The sequence below is a fragment of the Aptenodytes patagonicus genome, chromosome 18 (assembly GCF_965638725.1).
Source record: "Aptenodytes patagonicus chromosome 18, bAptPat1.pri.cur, whole genome shotgun sequence".
In the NCBI taxonomy this organism is placed as follows: Eukaryota; Metazoa; Chordata; class Aves; order Sphenisciformes; family Spheniscidae; genus Aptenodytes; species Aptenodytes patagonicus.
The window spans coordinates 7,270,926-7,289,295 of record NC_134966.1 but is presented as its reverse complement, the minus strand read 5'-3'; the positions used below and the strand labels follow the sequence as shown (position 1 = coordinate 7,289,295).

General features: G+C 44.1%; 2 protein-coding genes across 32 annotated transcripts in view; one reads left to right on the top strand and one right to left on the bottom strand.

The window, feature by feature from the left end:
• GPR107 (G protein-coupled receptor 107) overlaps positions 1-414 on the bottom strand; it is a 40,860-nt gene extending 40,446 nt beyond the window's left edge. For all 4 annotated transcript variants that reach the window (XM_076355783.1, XM_076355785.1, XM_076355784.1 and 1 more), the window contains exon 1: positions 303-414. In XM_076355783.1, the coding sequence (XP_076211898.1) occupies positions 303-413 (111 nt within the window). In that variant the 5' untranslated portion in view covers position 414. The remainder of the gene's footprint in view (positions 1-302) is intronic.
• A 5,339-nt stretch (positions 415-5,753) lies between these two features.
• The window catches only part of FNBP1 (formin binding protein 1), a 103,783-nt gene continuing 91,166 nt past the window's right edge, over positions 5,754-18,370 (top strand). For all 28 annotated transcript variants that reach the window (XM_076355295.1, XM_076355318.1, XM_076355317.1 and 25 more), the window contains exon 1: positions 5,754-5,951. In XM_076355295.1, coding sequence (XP_076211410.1) covers positions 5,928-5,951 — 24 coding nt within the window. In that variant the 5' untranslated portion in view covers positions 5,754-5,927. The remainder of the gene's footprint in view (positions 5,952-18,370) is intronic.

The window sequence follows — 18,370 nt, the reverse complement described above, 5'->3', positions numbered from 1 at the left end:
ACTACAAAACAGACGGCCAAAAGGCAGGGATGGGGCTAAGGGGATACAGGGGGAAATAACGGGAAAAGCAGAACACAGCGGGGCCCGGGCAGGCTGAGGCGCAGGGGGAGAGCCCAGAAAGCAGCGAAGAGGGAGAAGAGCCGGGGGGAAGCAGCGGGACGAAGCTGGAGGCGCGGGGAGGAGAGGAGAGCCCCGGACCGCGGCTGGCGGGCAGGGCCAGGCCAGCCCCGCCACTCCTCTGAGGCGACCCAGAGGGAGCCCAGAGCGGCCGGGGGCCGAGCCGGAGGCGGCGCAGACCTTACTTTGAGGGTGAGGTGATGGACACGGGCGCCGGCCGGGCCCGTCCAGAGCAGCATCAGCCCCAGCACAACCGCGGCCCGCGACAGCACAGCCCCAGCGCCGCGGGCCGCCATGTTTATTCCAGCATCAGCATCCTCTTCCCGCGCCACTTCCGGAGTCAAGGGGCGGCGGGGGCACGTGACCGCGGCGGGGCGGGGCTGTCCCTCACCCCTGTCAGCGCCGCGTCTCTTCTGTCACCGGGGTTTGTCCCCTGTCAGCGGGGTTCGGTGGCTTCCCAGCCCTTTTCTCTCCTTCTAGGGCCCTTCTGGGCTGTCCCCCGCCCGGAGGCTGCCTCCCACGGTGCCCACGGGTTGGCCCGGGCCCCTCAGTGAGGGCCATGGCGGCGGCCGGGGCCCTGTCGCAGCTCCCTCCTTGCTGATGGCCCTCGCTGCTCTCACAGGGGGACACTGGCCAAAGGGAACCCCTGAGCCTTCCCGAGAACATCCTATGTGGAGGTGCTCAGCAAGGCCCTGGTTTGGGGTGAGGCACCACAGAGCTGCTCTGTCCCCCGGGTGAAGGCCGGAGGCTCTTCCCGTCTTAGCCCTCAGCCATGCAGCACTGTTCATAGGGAGGTGTGGGGTTGTTGCTTCCAGCTCAGCCGTGCATCAGCCAGCAAGTTTCAGCTTCTTCCTGGGAGCTGTGGTGAGAGCAGATGTAGTCCAAACCATCAGGTAGTCCAAACAACTGAAAAAGCTGCCTTTCTGTTTAAAGCTGGGTTTAGAGTATTAATTTTAAATATCACCAAAAAATATGTAACAAAACAAAGGGCTTTCTGCTTCCTTACTGGAATCTTTTTGCAGCTATTGAACTGTTTGAAACTGGTAGCTGTAGTCCCACTTAAAAATGAAACAACAAGCAGATTGGGCCTGACTTCAGTGGCTTCTTTGTTGCTCAAACAGAGTAACACAAGAAGCAAAATGAACATGAATAGCAGCAATTAAAATGGCTTTTAGGCTAACACATTGCTAAAAAAAAATGTGAAAGACTGTGCAATGTGTCTTCCTTATGGGAAGCCATCAATATAAATAAATATAAATACAATTCTTCAATGTGGAGTCCTGTGCTGTCAGCTCTTGGAACTCAAACATTCTGATTTTCCCTTTCAGTGTATGGAGTAACAGCTGTGCAAGTTTCTTCATCTAGAGCCAGATAAACAACTGGATTGGACCAGGCGAGTAGTAAAATGCAAGCAAGGGTGAATAGGCGGAGAAAAATCAATAGTCTTGTTACCTTTATATTAGCAAGATTATGTAGAATGTCACATCTTTACAGAGGTGATTCAGATGTTACTGTATGTTACCCGCTACCTCTTACAGTTTCATTTCCCCCTTTTATACTCTTAGGTAATAAAATAAACAGAAATCTCGCCATCAGCCAAAGAAACCAGGACTGGTACCAGAAAATATCTGGAAGCACGAAAAAAACAATCTTGTGTTTTTCTAGTAGGAGTCTTTCTCCGGGCAGTAACTTGTACGTGCCGCTAGATGTCCTGTCAGCATCAGGCCTTGTAGTGCACGTAGCTACGCCCCACAGATGGAAGCCTACGTAACTATGAACAACCCTATCAATATGCAAACTGTCTGCCGCCTGTAATGAATATGCTATAACAACAATTCTCATCGTTACATTGATATGTTTTACTGTAGCTTCCAGACAAGATTTGCCTTGCTCTAAATATGCTGTTCCCAGCATGTACAGTTATTCTCAACTGTGGTTAAACATACTTAGCCTGGATATCTTTTTCCTTTACTCCTTCATTGTATTTTCACATGTACCCAAATATCTAATTAGAACACTTCACAGATTTTTTTTTTTTTTTAAAGTGTATCGTGGGTAACTATTGAAATTGGGTGGAAGGCATCAGCCATGTCAGGAAAATCTTGGCGTGGGGATAGCCTACAGGTACACCTCAGTACGGAGTGAAGCAGATTAAGGGTCAATTTGTTGATATACTCCATGAATTGAGGTATAGGCACGTCATGGAGTAGCAAGGGCTGGCTGTTCTCTGAGGGACAGGGAGATGAGCACGATAACACAGCCAGCAGGGCAGGAGCCTCACCATTCAGGGTCCAGTTCCACAATCCCCAAGCAAGGCGAGCAGGGCAGGCCCAGGGATGGCAGCTAGGAGCAGCTGACAGTCCGAGTCATCAGGTGAGCTCATAGCAATGAGACAGGGGCAAAGCTGAGCTGAGAAGTCAATCCACAGTTCAGGTGATGGTAACCAAGGTCAGACACAATCTAGTGATGGCTAGACAAGTCCACAGGGATGAGGCAGGTATGATCACCTAGAGGTGAGCCAGGCTCCACATCAGCAGGGTCTATAGCCAGCCATAGCTGTGGCTGAGCTGGAGGCCCCCACGACATCACTCACAGACTGAAGCCTCAGGCCAAAGCTTAAATGGGGCTCCCGAGTCCATGGGCAGAGGGTGTGGGTGGAGGCCACAGGTGAGACTGGTCAGGGCCATTAAGGTTTATCAGGTCTTAATCAGGCCTTAATTAGGCCCCCTCTGGGCCCTGATAGGGCATTTAAAGAGAACCAAGGTCCCCTGCTGTGTGTGGGAATGAGCTGTCTAGTGTTGTAACAGCAGAAAGGAAACAGCTGTAGTGGTGATGGCCTCAGGGAAAGGTGTGTCCTCTTCCTTTCCTCGTGCTGTTTCAGTCCCAGTGTATGAGAGGTTATAAGCAAGATCTATGTTCCTTGTCTTGGATGTGGATGATCTGGATAGAATTATAAAACTAAAAGGGAAGCAGCTGCAAGGGTGATAACTCTGGGGGGGAAAGGTGGGTCCTCTTCCTCTTATATCCTGGAAGCTAGAAATGCTTGTATGTGTTCTGAAAGTTGTGATTTTTTTTTTGCTTTACATGAGTAAACAAACCCAGAGAAAAGGGTTTAGATTGACCTGTAGTTCAGGGATTTATTTTATCATCTTTAAATATCTTCTGAATCATTTGGCAGCTAATCTGGCTGTTTTCAAGTGAGACTGGGGTTTCCTAAACAAAGTCCTGGCCTTCTAAAAAGGGAATTGCTTCTACTTGGTCTTAGAATCTACCTCTGGGAGTGTTCTGAATCATAACAGGAGAGGTGAACACAGAATTTACAGGAATAGGCCCGTATCTAGATAACAGATCTGCATGGCCTTGTTCTCAGTGCAGTGAAGGAAAACTCCCACCACCTTCTGTGTTGCTCAGATTTGGATTGTGAGAATTAAGTAATGAAGGGATAGATAGTATCATTTCTAAGTATCATTTTGAATTATTCTTTTGAGGCTGGGACCTACTGAGCTTTCCAGCATCATACTTTACTTCAGCATAAAGGGCTCTTAATGCTCCCATCATTGTTAATTACATTAGTAATTAGGGACCAACCAAGCTGCAGGCCCTGCTGTTTTGGGCACTGTACAACTGAAAGTAGTAACATGTCAGTCCCTGTCTTGGAGAGTTTCAGGGTAAATAATAAAGACAATCAAAGATAGGGAAAAGTTCCCTTCCAGAAATATCCAGAATTAATTTTATTTAGTGCTTGTCTTGAACCTCTGTCCACACAAATTTTAATAACTCTTCATAGGTTTTGGCATGGTCAATTCTAATGTACCATCATAATCCAAAACTTGCATTTCTGGCCTTTATCTTTCTGTAACTGGTTAAGCATTTTTATCTTTCAGCATGGACAGGTTTCCCTGCCCGTGCTGGTGTAACAGGTTTGCCTTGTTCCCCTCCCAGCTCTTTGTGCAAAAGAAAATTCCACAGCAAATTTACCTCAGATGATACTAGTGGTGCTTTCTGTTTGGTCCCCGTACATTCTTTTTACTCAAGTATTTATGGATTAAGGTCTCAAAAAGTCGTGATGCAACCGTGTTGTCTGGTTTTGCAAGGCGTTCTGGATGGACATGGGTCTAAGGACAGCGGGCTTTGGTGCCCCTTCCCTGCGAGTCTGCGGAAGTACGAACCCTTGGAAGATTGTGGTTGTGCTTTAGGCAGCATGGCAGGCCCATATATTTAAATATATTGGCAGAGGCAGGAAGAAGTACGCTGTAAAATGAGTTGGAACAGCGTGTCTCTCAGTTGTTACGAAGTCAGTCCTTAAAAGTAATAACTTTTAATGATGAAGAAAAGTGTTGCCTGTTCTCTGCCTCCCTTCAAAGACAGCTGTGCAAGGAGCAGCATTCTACTCTTATGTTCAAATCAATTGAACTAGGACAAAAATAAATGCAATTCCATTGTTAACATAACACTTGTCTTCATTGTTGTTCTAAATGTTGGAATAGCTTAATAAGTTATTCTTTTCTTGTCCTTTCTCATGTAGGGTAATAGCCAAGTGTCAGTGCAAGAAGTGCATTAATCTAAAGGAGGTAACGCTTGTAGCAGCTGGTCAATTTTTATCTTCTGACATCGAAAGGATCCCCACCCTCTATAAGCCTCAGGTGAATAAATGAGTTCCCTTTTTGTTTTCCCCCATGGAAATCTTTCATGAACAGATGCAGCAATAAATATAAAATATCAGTCTAAAGCTCTTTTTACATTTCTTGTAGCTGAAAAACAGAAATGTAAAATCAGATTAAGTGACGCAGCTCAAATAAATGCTGTTGCAGAGGAAGACGAGCACAAAAATCAATCTTATTTCTCCAACAAGGAAATGGGCCGTTTTCTGCAAGGCCTGCAGAATTGCTACAATAACCCCCATTTATGCCAAGGCAGATAATTTGGTTATTTTTCTGCTTGCTCGTTGAGTGTGTTGGTGACAGATGGTGGACTCAATATTCCCGGATTTGGGTTATTTTTGGGGTGTGTGTGTGTATATATATATATATTTGGGTAGCTGAGTTTGAAGAAGTCAGCCCTTGCAGTCAGTTTTAAGGGTGTGGGTTTCCTTCTTCTCTAGGGCGGTTGCGCCCCCCCCTCCCCCCCCTTCCAAATTATCAAAATGGGAACATTTGCTTAAAAAAAAAAACCCACCTCGCTCGGGGAGAGGGCGGTAAGAAATGGGGAAGCGACACCTGAGGGCGGGCGGGGATCGCCGCCAGGGCTGCCCTCCGGGAGGGGAACGCCCACTTCACCCAGCCGGGTGCTCCCGCCGGCCCGCGCACCCGCCCAGCTCCGCACTTCAAAGCAGGGCCGGCTGAGAGCCGCCCGTCGCGCCGCGTTCCCTTGCCGGGACCCCGGGGGCGGCCGGGCCGGGGCGGGCGGCGGCGCGGCCCCGCCGCTGCCAGCGGGGACCGGGGGCGCGCTGACTGGAGGCCGCGCCTGCGCGGTGCCGGCCTCCCCCGCCTTCCCCCCCGCCCCGCCGCGGAGCGCGCCTGCGCAGTGCGCCGGAGCTGTCAATCGCCCCCCCCCCCCCCCCCCGCCGCGCTCCGCCACCGCCTCCCCGCGCGGCGCCGCTCGGGCCATTTTGCGGCGCGATGAGGCGGGAGCGGCGGTGAGCAGCGCCTGTCCCCGTCCCGCTCCTCTCCGCGCCTCCCGCCTCGCCCCGCCGGGGCCCGGCCCTCCGTGCGCGGGGAGCGAAGGGGAAGGAAGCCCAGGCAAGGGACAGAGAGACCCCGAGCGCCCCCCGCCCGCCCCTCAGCGCTGGCCCTCGGCGGCGCGGCGGAGCCATGAGCTGGGGCACGGAGCTGTGGGTGAGTGAGGGAAGGAACGAGGGAGGGAGCGGGGTCGCCGTTGCGGCGGTTACCGCGGAGCGCCGCGCCCGCCCCGTGTCATAACGGTCCGTGCGGAGGGGCCGGCGCCGGCCCCGCTGCGGTGCGGTGCGGGGGGCCGGGGCGGGGCGGCCGGGGCTCCGCTGTGCGGGGCTCCGCTGTGCGGGGCACCGCAGGGGAGGTCTGGCCGGGGGCTGGTCTGGCCGGGGGTATCTCCCCTTTCTAGAAACTTTTACGTGTAGCCTCCGCGGGGAAATCCCAGCGGAGACTTAGTAGTTTCATTTATTTTTCTTCAGTAAAATAAAAAAAAGCTCAACAGCACAAAAAGCGACGGCGGTTCTAGAGCGGAGGGAGGCTTTCAGGCAGAGACTGGGGTGGGTTTTGTGTGTGGCTTCTGCAAGAGGCTGGAAGAGAGGCTGCGAGGTGGATTTATATATACAAGGGGGTCCAATTTCAGGAGAGGGAGCTGCAGGGAAGAAAAGCCAGATGATAAAATTTCTTTTCGCTGTTGTTAAGGGGTTTCTCTCCACGCTTGTTTTGAAGGACGGAGGTTTTTACGAGAAGAGTTTTCTGTTGTGTGTAAGTAGGTACGTTTTAATGGTGGGGAGCGTTTCAATGTATAAAGCTCCTTGATTGTTTTTGAAGTGAACCTGGAAAGTATAAATGCATTTGGTTTACGATGGAACATTACTGGAAAAAAATCAAACTGTTAAAAGGAATGAAAAGTGGATAATAGCGATTTGAAATGGTTTCTTGATGATCTGAGAAAATAAGGGTAGGCAGATAAAAGAAGTCTTGAAAGGCAAAAGAGAGACACATTCAATCACAAAGAGGACATGATGCAGCCATGTTTGGCAGCGTGATGGTGGAGCATGGAGCAAAACCTGTTCTTGAGGGCTTGTAATAGTGGACAGGAGACTGTGCAAGCGGTTGTTCATTTAATTGTGGGACATTAAAAATCTTTGGACAAATCTGTGCTCGGGAGGGGGGGAAGAGGAAAATGGAGATAAGTGTTTTGAATGGAGAAGTCAAGAATGAGTGGCAGAGGGGTCGTCTGGATTGCAAAGCGCTGCAGGATTTTGTTCCTGTACTCATGTTTGTGGCTAGTAGCCAGTGCGAGTTAAGATGTAAACGTACCTAAGCTTTTAAACTGTCTCTGTATAGAAATGGTTATTTTAGCTGTGCTAATTGCTGTCCTTTCTGGGTGCATTACTGGCCTGTTCTGGCAGACAGTTAAGTAAGCATCCCATTTTGCTGTGACATTGTAGTCATGTTATAGCTAGAACTAGACAGTAAATTAGGGAGCAAATGCTTACTGAGAGGTATTGTGGTATGTTTGTATATTCCAGAGAAAGAAAGGTTATACATACTGATGAAATATTGTAGGAATGCTATATTGATTCATCAGTATATAAACAGCTCTGCTGCATGGGAGTGTTTATGGGAAAATCTGCAGTTGCCTTCTCTTTCTGCATCTTGGATGCTTTGGGGGGAGATGAAATAGTTTGAGTGGTATTAAAGTAAGAGTCAGTATAACAGTTTTGACACAGGAAAATACATTCTGAATCCTCAAGATGGACTTAGTTATTTTTGCAGTCTTAAAAGTGTGCAAGCAATACTGAGATGTTTCTGCTCAAGAACAGTAGTAGTAGAGTAGTGCTTATAAATAGTTGTTTCTGTTTTATGTAATCTTTGCAGGTGTATATGCAGTTATATTTGTCTTCTGCAACAGTTACAAACTGCTTTTGTAACATAGTTGGTTTTTTTCCCAAAAAAATTTTGTTGGTGAATTTATTGTCTTCAGCAGCATCAAAGTGTTATTTTTCATGTCTTCAATGTAGTACTTTGAGAAGCATAGCAGGTTACTGAGGAAAAGGGTTGGACCAACAGATTAAATGATTCTAGATACAAAATTGGCAGGAGTTGCTTTATTTTAAATTGGACAGAGTTTTGAAAACACATCAGTTTCCAGTGCTCTGGGTATTTAGGCCAAAACTCTCTCCGTGTTCTCCCTTTCACTGGGAAAGGAAACCACACAACCAACCTGTATTTAATATATGCTACCTCCTTTTGTTGATCATGGCATGCTTTTTTTTTTAAACAAAATTAAATTTCCATTTACCTTAGAACTTGGTGTTTGTTTTAAGTAATCAGGGAATGGTTATTTAGGAACAGGTGTTGTGAGCAACAAATGCCTGTCTTACGATGTGACTGGTGTATGATTTGATGCAACCATTTGATGGACTGAAAGTTGAGGCAGTAGCAAGTGTTGCCAACTGTAGTTTAGAACTTTGAAATTTTCTAGAAAGACTAATGTTGTTTGATCTGGCTTGACTTGCACCCTGTATCTCTGATGTGCTGATCTGTCAGACTGGATGCGTGTTCGCGATTCACCCCTTTAAATGTAGCAAAGGAGAAGTAAAATCAAGCTTGCTCTTTAGAGCATGTAGAATGTCAATGTGCATGGGTTTATATAGAATTTCTGTTCGTTCCTGGAAAAAAAAAGCTGTTTGCAGAAAGCCCCATGCTTCAGAAGCAATAAAATCCCTTCAGCAATATGGAAGTTATTCCCAAGACAGACCTTGAGCCTTGTGCTGCGATGTGAGTGTATTCTGTGCCTCTGGCTTGCAAATCCTATTGCAAAGTTCTTATTGATATTTCACTTGAGTCTAGACTTCCGAGTTTCATTTTAGGATTGGCCCTGTGAGTGTAAATGGACCCATAACCAGCAGAATTATTAGAGGTACTAATGCAGCATTTACATCCCATATGAGGCTAAATGCTCAGGGTAATGAGATCAACGGGGGCCTCCAAGCAATCCAGTGTTACAGGGCAAAACCTGAAGATCTCATGTAACTCTCTGTGAGTTTCCAGTGTTTAAGCACGCTGTACAGGGTGGCAGCGGCTGCGCTGTGCAGTTTGTCAGTCTACCCAACCCCTGCAAAAGTCTTTCTGCCTGTTATAGTTGAAACATGCAGGAGCTGGAGGAAGAAGCCGTGGGTGAAGGACAGAGTACAGTCATAGGACCAAACCATTTTGTTTTTCACCCCAGTTCAAGAGTAGCATTAAGGGCTAACAGGTAGGAGCGTACAGTAGATACTTATTTCCTGTCTGATTCTTGAAATTGGCAATGTTTTCTAAATACTTAGCTAATGTGAGTGGTTAAGTAAAGATTATGTGTGCAGACCCAACTTGTACCTTCAGTCAGCTATGCTTTGGGGACAGTAGGCTGTAAAAACATACGTGGATCTCTTTCACCCTTTTCCTCTCCTGGGTAATGGGGAAGAACATAGAGTATGGCACATCCAGCTATTCTGAAGGGTGCTTTAGCTAGTAAAATGTTACTGTGTGCTACACTTCACACCAGTGTCCTGTTACGTGGTGTGAAGCCCTTGAAGCAAGTGGTAGGAATTATGTAGCAAACTGAGCTAAAACTAACCTCAGCACTTCGGTCCTTGTCTTTTGAGTGGAAAAAGCTGTGGCTGCATGGTTGGTATATCAAAGGGAATGAACTTTCTTGATGATGAGTTTTGGTACAGTATGTAGTTTGGGGGAGCTACGTGTAAATTTGTGGTTAAGTGGTCCAGGAAAGACTCTGTGTCTTCAGAACACTGTCACACTGCATGGCAAGTGCAAGTAGTAAAGTGATTAAATGTGAGAAGATTCATCTTTCTGTTATGAATGTTTCAGAGGTGCAGACGCTGTGGGTTTGTTGTTGGGTTTTTTCCACATTCAATGTAAAGTTTAAAAAAAGTCTGGGGAGGAAGGTGATTTAATCAAATTTTTCTTTGACCTTTGTGAAAAGCTGAGTGTCCGCTAACAGTTGTCACTGTCCTTTCAACCTGTGAGAAGGTGAATATTCTGTGTTTGCAAAGGACTTAATTTGCTGTCCTTACGCACGGGGCTCTGTTGGCCAACTCCTCATGTGACTGATACTTTGGGGACTGTGACTTTTGTTTGTAGTGTGTTCCAGTATGCTTTAGTATGAAAAAATACAATTTGTGGATATGGTTATTTTTGCCTTAAAAAGTTCGTTCCACTTATAAATGTGAATTGTCTCTAAACATTTTATGGTTTAGAAAATTATTATTTTCAGTCATAGTAATTTCTTAATTCACAGTATTAAAACAAGTGAGATTCTTGTAGACCATGTTCTCTTAACTACATCCTCATTGTCAGACGATGAAACATGGGTGCAACTCCGAGTCGACGTGAGGGCCTCACTTGCTATCTGTCACTGATAAATCATTTCCTCTTTCAGTACTTGTCTCTGTTTCATCAGCAGAATTTGTGTTTAAACAGCTGTAATCTTGCATTTCTTAAATTTGCTTGAATGCAGTATTGTCCTTCAATAGTATTTATAATGTATGGGTGTTGCATATAGTGGTGACTCACATTCGGGAAACCCTCTGGAGTACCTAGGTGATTTTGACCTTGGTGGCATTATATAGTGGTGTTACCTGGGCAGAGTAGTCAAATGTGATCTTAAATGAAGGCTCTGTTCTTGTTGGCTTGTGCCATATAGGAGGATCTGCAGAGCTGGATCTAGGTTTGATGTATTGATTCTTTTCCAACATCTGGTTTTATTGTATGCACCACTATAGTTGATTGCATACAATAGAAATCTGTGTGTGTCACCCCACCCATCCCATTCTCGCACTCTCTCCCTGCCCCCCCTGCCCCCAGTTCTTTGGTTTTGTGTGTTAACTGTTACTCTCCAAGATTGAAAGGAAAAGGAGGTGGTTTCTGAGGGACAAGGACACAGGTCAGAAGTATTTAGTGTTGCGTGCTAAATCACGAATTAACTCCAATTATGAGTTGAGAGTTTCCATTATATGAGGTAATGGGCCTAACCTTCAAAGGTGGGTGGATGAATTGTTTGCAGCTTAGAAAATCTTCTTCTGTAGTGACAGCAAATGCTCTTCTGAAAAGTGTGTTTTATTGTAAATTGGCTGTGAATTGTTGCAACGTACTTGGCATCATTCAGACAACTCCTACAGGCAGAGCTGTGCATCCCTGACCCCTTTGTATTTAGTAGAATCTTGGTTTCTATTTAGTAACGTGTTAAAACTTCTGTATGTTTCAAAGAGGCTGGAATTTCACCCACACAAATACACTCCCAGAGTAAGGCACCCTAAAAGCAAATAGAGTGAGAGGTTGGGAAAAAAACAGCTGAAGTCAGGAATAAATGCATCATTTATAATTTTGGCTTGGTTATTCTAAGGCTCCTAGTAAAAGCTGCATACAGAGTGCTGGAGATGGGCACTTCAAAGCAAAATACACTTTTCATTAGCTAAGTATTCTGCATAGTTATTTGGACAGTTTTGAGGTAGCAAAATTGTCTTGACATTAATATCTCCTTCTTATTTCACAGTGGATCACTCACTGTTTTAAGTGGTCAGCCTGTATATGGAGATTACTGAGTGAGAAATTGTTTATAGAAGTTGAATCATTACACAGTATCTTAACGCTGCAGCGCGCACCTTTGTGCATTTGCCCAGCACAGGATGGTAGTTCAGGCTGCTGCAGCCTCTAAGTATGTGCATTTTAAAATGAGTGCTATCGTAGTCCTTTTCATTAGTTTAAAAGTAGTTGGTTTTTAAATTTTAAGACTTTTTGTGTGGGAACTGCCCTGCTGCTCGCGGGAGTTTGTCGGTAGGAGAATGGGGTTATGTGTGAGGTCCCTGCATACGCCCCTTGGTACTTCCAGGCACTAGGAGTAGAAAGCTTCCCTTCTGGTACCTGAAGGAGTTGCTGGGTCTTTAATGTATGAATGTCTGAGTAATTTCATTTACTCTTCTGCTTTGCTTTAAGAAAGGATTTCTATAATATTGTCACGGACCTATTCTTGTGTTTCCTACCTATTCATTAAAGAATGGGGGATTTACGGTCTTTCAGTGTGAGTCAAGACTACAGAATATGTTGGTTTTTTTTTTTTCTTTCAGTCACAGACTCTTCCCATTTGTATTGTGGCTGTTCAAGATCTCCCGCTTTTTTGAACCATATGGGCAGGCAGTCAAACATGAGATGATGTTTTTCTGGACTCTTTGCAGCTCATTAGTGTTATTCATGTTGTGAAACATTCTTTTAAAGCAGAATTTCAAAAGCCATACTCCACATGAAGAGTAGGAGCCACTGCTGCACTGTAACTTAATAACATGCTTTACATTATTGCCTTTGTTGATTGCTGGAAAGGTAACCTGCTAATGAATTTTTGGAAATTCACTTTCATCCTGTTTGAAATAATGCTTCTGAGAGTGGTTATACGTTGAATCCAATCCAGCTGTCAAAATCCAATGCTCTGTCGAGTTTCCTTAGTGTTCATATAAATATTTTAAAATAACTTCCCCCTTCATTATAATCATGTGCTTTTCAGATGAAACTTGTCTTCCTCATTCCAACCCTAGAAACTCTGCTTTTCTGTTTCACTTTTTTTTTTTTAAACAATAAGCTGGTTAAATTGGTGAGAGGAAAAAACACTGTTGTCTTGGCATATCCAGTCTTTGTCCTTCTTTTCAAACAATGGCTTTGGCTCTAAAATAGGAAACAGGAAAAAGTAGTATATATGTTATATCTGTGTGCATATGTATATACAGGATACGATAGTTTCAGTCTTTCTTCTCAAGCAGGTGTGGTAAGGGTGATTTGGATCCCTTTGGATTTTTTACGTGATTGCTTTGCCTCTGTGTTGTCTGGATAACCTGGTCAACAATTTCTTCTGGCTTAGTTTATTAAGAATAGTTTGTTTGCATTATTAAATAAAATGTTTCTTTTTGCATCTAAAAATGGAAAAAATGTAGATGGGGTTTCTAGATTGCTTACATACAGCACAGAGCAGTGCAGTTAAAGTGCAAGAATTAAATGTTGACTGCCCGGTGTTCAGCGCTGATCACTGAAGCAGACATGCATGTTGTAAAGCACGTAAAGAAGCAGTTCTGTTGCAATGTTGTCCTTAATTTCTTTGGGGAAGAGTCAGCCTAATTGGAAGACCAACCAAAGGAAAAACAGCAATCCCCCAGACACCCTCAGAAACCCAGTAAAGCAATAAAACTTGAAATGGAGTCTCTCAGGAATTAATGCCTGGTTTAGAAAGATGGTCCCCGATGAGCTACCAAGTCATCCATATAGTCCTTAATCCTGAGGAATTGCCATAGTGGATTATCATTCTTCTTGTTGTAGCTGAAATAACATAGGTTTCTTATGTTAAATATGTGTCACTTGGCTGTCTCTTGTTCAGTATTTTTCAAGTGCTTCTGCTTGGTACCTAAAAAGGTTTTAAAGCAACTCCTTTACTCCTCACTCTACCACTTTAGTGAGGCTGGTATCAGTGCTGCTAGTAGCATTTATGTATCTGAAGGGGAAGGGTAGTTTGTAGTGTTTAGACTTACTCCTCTGTGAACAGCAGGTACAATTTATGTCATCAATTATTCATTTTATAGTTCAAAAACTTTACTTTCATTGAACTGAGTCTGTGGATATGCAGGTGAAGGAGTATTACCTATGTGACAGGAGAATGATCATCTTGCAGGCATACTGAGAATACTGCTTTTTACTAATGGACTCCTGGAGTCAGTTCAGCGCAGCTCCTATTAACTCTGAGAAATTGCTTATTGGGTGCCTTGGACAGTTTTCTCTGTCTCAGCCTATATTGTAGTCTGAGCTGGTAGCTCTTCTTATTATGAAGGTTATTTAACACTTTCTGTTGAAGTCATCTGTTTTCTGCTGCTTAAATTTTTTTCCAAATTAGTGCACTCAGACTGCAGTTTTCCCTTTTCTGCGCCTGCCTCACATTTTTTTGTATTTCAGATTAGTGAGGATTATTCAGTTGCTACCAGGCCTAGTGCCTTGCACATAACTAAACATGATGCCTCTTCGGTTTTGGAAAGCTGTAGTGCTCCCATTCATTGGAGCAAGGCTTTGAAATTTGGCAGACAATAGCTGTTGAACAGGGATATGCCTTCTGCTGTTCTTGAGAAAATTTGCCCAAATTAGGCAAACTTGTAAGTCTTTGGAAAAATACCACTTTGCAAGTACTCAGTGAAGATATTAGCGCTGAAGTCTTCAGAAGTTCCAGTGTGTGCTGAGTGCGTTTTGGCCTTGGAGGGGTTTTTGTGGGGCAAGATGATGCAGTCACCCACAGAATAGTTGAACATGCCTCAGTCTGGTCCTTGCAAGAGTGCAGCCAGACTTTCCATGTCATGGCTGCTCAAGGCCAGGGTGGAGTCAGGCAGCCTCTTGTGCGCTCAGACTCCTTTATTGGCGCCCAGCGGTGCGGAGGAGGAAGCTGGCTGGAACGCAGTCCCGCATGGGTGGGGTCTGGGCCGTATTAAGGGAGGGCAATGTGGGTCAGTGAGTTGGGAGAAAGTGGACTACAGCTAGGAGGGAAAGGGGCTGAAAGACATGGCTGTGCCGAGTCCCAATAAAGGTCCATCTGACACTTCCTTGATGGTAGCAAACTGGTTCTTCTCTTGTTACGGACTGGTTCTTCTCTTGTTACGCTCACCTGAGAGTGAGGAATGGGGGGAGAGGTGCTGTGGTCAGAGAGGAACCTAGCTGATTCAAGAGACCAAATGTGGTGGGGAAGAAAAAGTAGAGCTCAGACTAGCATCTAGTTACAGAAACTTGGAGCTGCTTGTCTAGGAACCATTCCTGTGATTGGAGTGCCAAGAATGATGGGAATGGGGTTGTTTGAGGAGAGACAATTTGAGTTGGCAGTTCTGATTCTGAACTTGGGGAGGACGAGAGAACTGGGATTAACTGGGCAAAGGAAACAGCAGAAAAGAGCTCAGGAGGAGAAAGGGAGTTTAAACAAAGAAGCCAAGGAACCGGTAACAAGGAAACAGCTTGGATAAAGAGCATGTGGGGGGAGCAGGATTGGACTCTGGTGTAGGACAGGTGGGACTGTGACTTGCTGTCAGACAGGACGTGCAATGGGATTAGTGCATTAGGAACGGCAAGTCAAGAGTTTGATGTGATCAGGAGAAAGTGTGGTGGGTGCACAAGGGGAAGAAAAAAGCATGGGGCAAAGGATGAAGATTAGATAATAAATAAAACAGAAGAGTAGTGAAGGGACCTAGCAGTCCTCTTTTGCGTGCTTGGTTTTGTAGCATTGCTATTTTTATGAGACTTTTTCCATGTCATATTTAAGTGGAGTTGACTTACTGGTTTGAGTGTATGTAAGTTGATTTCTGTGGTTGCATTTTGCATCTTTACTCACTGTGGAAGGATATTTGACCACAACCCCAAATGAGAGCTTTATCCAGAACTGTGTGCACTGCTGTTTTTCATCTGCTTATTCTGTGCAGAAAGCTTTGAGGAATTGTTTAGCAAATAGGTTTAAAATGCATTTAGATAATATTTTTCACTCTGCATTATGCTTTCTCTTATGCAGAGATAAATACTTTAACAGGTTTATCTTGTATTTACAAAAGGAAAAAAATGATTGGCATGCAGCAGTGAGCGAATGGAAGTGTGTTTTCTCAAACAAAAGTTAAACGGGGAAGGGAAATATTTCTTGCTCTCCTGAGGGCTGTTGATCTGTCAAATGGGGGTCTTATAGGAGTGGCATTCACTAAGAATGTGTAACTAAGGCTTTGTTGTAGTAAAAGAAAAACTGGCAGTGGATGAACCGGGAGAGCTGTGACAGAACACTACATAAATATTTTTTCACCTATCCTGCCTGTCTCCCAAGTTTAACAGTCTGAAATACTTTTGTTCGTGTGTTGTCACTGGAAAAGCCTAAAAATAAAGGGTGAGAGGAGAGGGTTGTATATGCTGGTGAAGAGCCTTTATTTCCTTACAACTCTTCGGAGTTGTGAAACATCTGTGTTTCACAGAGGATGCTTTTTGGCATATGTTCATAACTTAACATGTAAAAGCTGAAAAACTGTGTAGCACAGCTTTACTTCGGTTTTTGGTGTGCAAAAAAACTCTAAGCAAACATTTCAGCGTATATATTGGTTAGTAGCTTCTCTGCTACTTTGCTCAAAGACACTGTCATGAGCTGATCAGAAAGGCTACATTCTCCTGAAGGACAGACAGCCTACCCACGGTGGTCAAGGCATTCAACGCTTAAAGATTATTGTTGCATGCTTTACCTGAAAAACAAAATTGTAAGCTGAGCAACTGCACCAGCCTATCCTTTAGGTAATGAGAATGCGTATCACATGACATGTGTGACTCGGTTCCTATTTAAATCAGTGCCCTGGGGATTTACAGCCTTATTTTTGGAATGGGGGGGATAGCTAGGTTCCAACTCTATTTAAAGACAAAATAATGTTTCTCTAGCTGTGTGGCTGCATGCAGTCTTCTGAGATGCAATGAAGTAGCCCAGGAAACAACCCTGGAAGGGTGGAAGCATGCATGAATTCCTGGTAAAGCACGATATGAACTGTGAGCACCTCTACACCTCCTCTTCTGGATAATTGTGGGCTGTTTTTTCTTTTTGCGTTGTGGCTTTTGCTCTGATTCTTGTCTGCGTCATCCTTATACTTGTATTATGTATAAAATTGTTGAAAGCTCCTTTTCCAGAGCTTCAGTATGGTTGACATGAAACTGCCTTGAAATAGGAAGGCTGTAATTGTTGGAAGAAGACAATTTTTGCAAGAAATGTGCTGTTGTGAAACACATGCACCTAATTTAGGCATCTTTGGAGACTGAGATCTGCATAGCTGTTGATGCTTGTCGAAAATACTTAGTCTTGAATAGAAAGCTTGCATATCATAGTGCCAACATCTAACGTTTGTGGGAGTGTGTTGAATTGTTCCAAGTAACAAAAGCCTTCGCTGAGCTAAACAATATAAATATAAATATTTCACTTGGTTATTAGCAGTTGAGTTGAAGTACTTGATGGTTAGGAACAGCATAACAAAGTAGTGCACTCCATTCACACAAAGGTCAGAAGAGCTTTTCTTTTATATGATATATATGGTTTTCATGCATACAATTACAGCAATTTGTATTGACTTGAATGTTGAATCTGTTGTTGGCTTGGTATCTTTTGTGGTTTGCTTGTGGGTTAATCCCTGGGAACAAAAAAAATCTGGAATATTGACAGAGCAGTAAAAAGCTAGAATCCATGCTTCTTGAAGAGTTGAACAAGTAAAAAAGTGTCAAAATAGCGGAAATTCAGAACCTATTTTATAATTAGAATGCAAGAATTAAGTGCTTTTTTCTTTCTTCATGATACATCGGCGCATGCGGTGTTTGGAAGTTGTTGGTCAGTGGGGCAATATTGATTTCCCTCTGGGGGCAAGGCATTCATCTAACCTTCTCAGCAGGGAGTGAGATTGATTCCTTAATCAGAATAGCAACGATCCATCCTGAAGCTTCCTCAAGGTATTAGGGCTAAATTAAACAGTCTGGGACTAATGTGTAAGCCCTAATGCACTTCAAGAGGATTTCTTGGATAAAGAGAATTTTGAAAATAATCAGAAGATGAACCCAAAACTAAAAGAAAAAAGCCACAGGCTCAAATCACCCTTAAAAAAGGGGACTGTAATATTCTTTCTTTGTGTGGTGCAGTGCTTAATGCTCAGATTCTTTTAGGGAAGAAAAGAAAAAATGCATGAACTATATAGCTCTATTCATGGCATTGCATTTGTTTTCTCTCTTTTGTGTATGTGTTCCATAGCCGTTCCAAAAATAGATATGGTCACAAATATTAAATTAGTAGAATTAAGCATCTTAAAGCCAGGAAATACACCATTTTTTAACAACAGTCACTACTGAGGAAATGTGGATTCCTAAGCATACCGTATTACGTCTTAATTTTGCAAAATTTTAAGATTGTGTTTACTTGTGTGCATTTACAGAGGCTACAATTATGCTTGAATTTCTTGAGGATAAAAATGTCATGGTTGCATTCAGCTTTTCTGGAAATCCTTTCATTAACTTGAATGAGGAATGGAACAGTATGAGCTTTAGTCTGTGTATTAAGTGCTCGTAAGCAAGAATTAACTGTAATATGTCAGTAACCTTGTTGGATATGCTTACTGATCATTATGAATGCCATTCATATACCGGAGTACTAAAAAAACGTGGGGTAGACCACATGACGTTCCTTCAGTCTTGCTCTTAGTTCTTAGCCACTTTGTCTCGGTCCATCTCGGTCTGCGCGCCAAGTCAGGTAAGCAGTAATTTTCTTTTTACAGACTACTGGAATCCTTTACAAATATATCCAGAAGGCGTGAGGACTTTATAAAAGCTGGAATGTTTTAGGGTGACTCTTTGTTAATAATCTCTGTGAAGACATACTGAATGTCCCTGGTCACCTTAAAGACCTCTGACTTCAGAATGCTCTGCCGAAGTATTCTACCATAACATAAACTTCTTTGGTCCTACCGGTTCACGGCCCACCAGTTTGTGTTAGCAGCCAGAACTCCATTATTTGGGGAGATGGG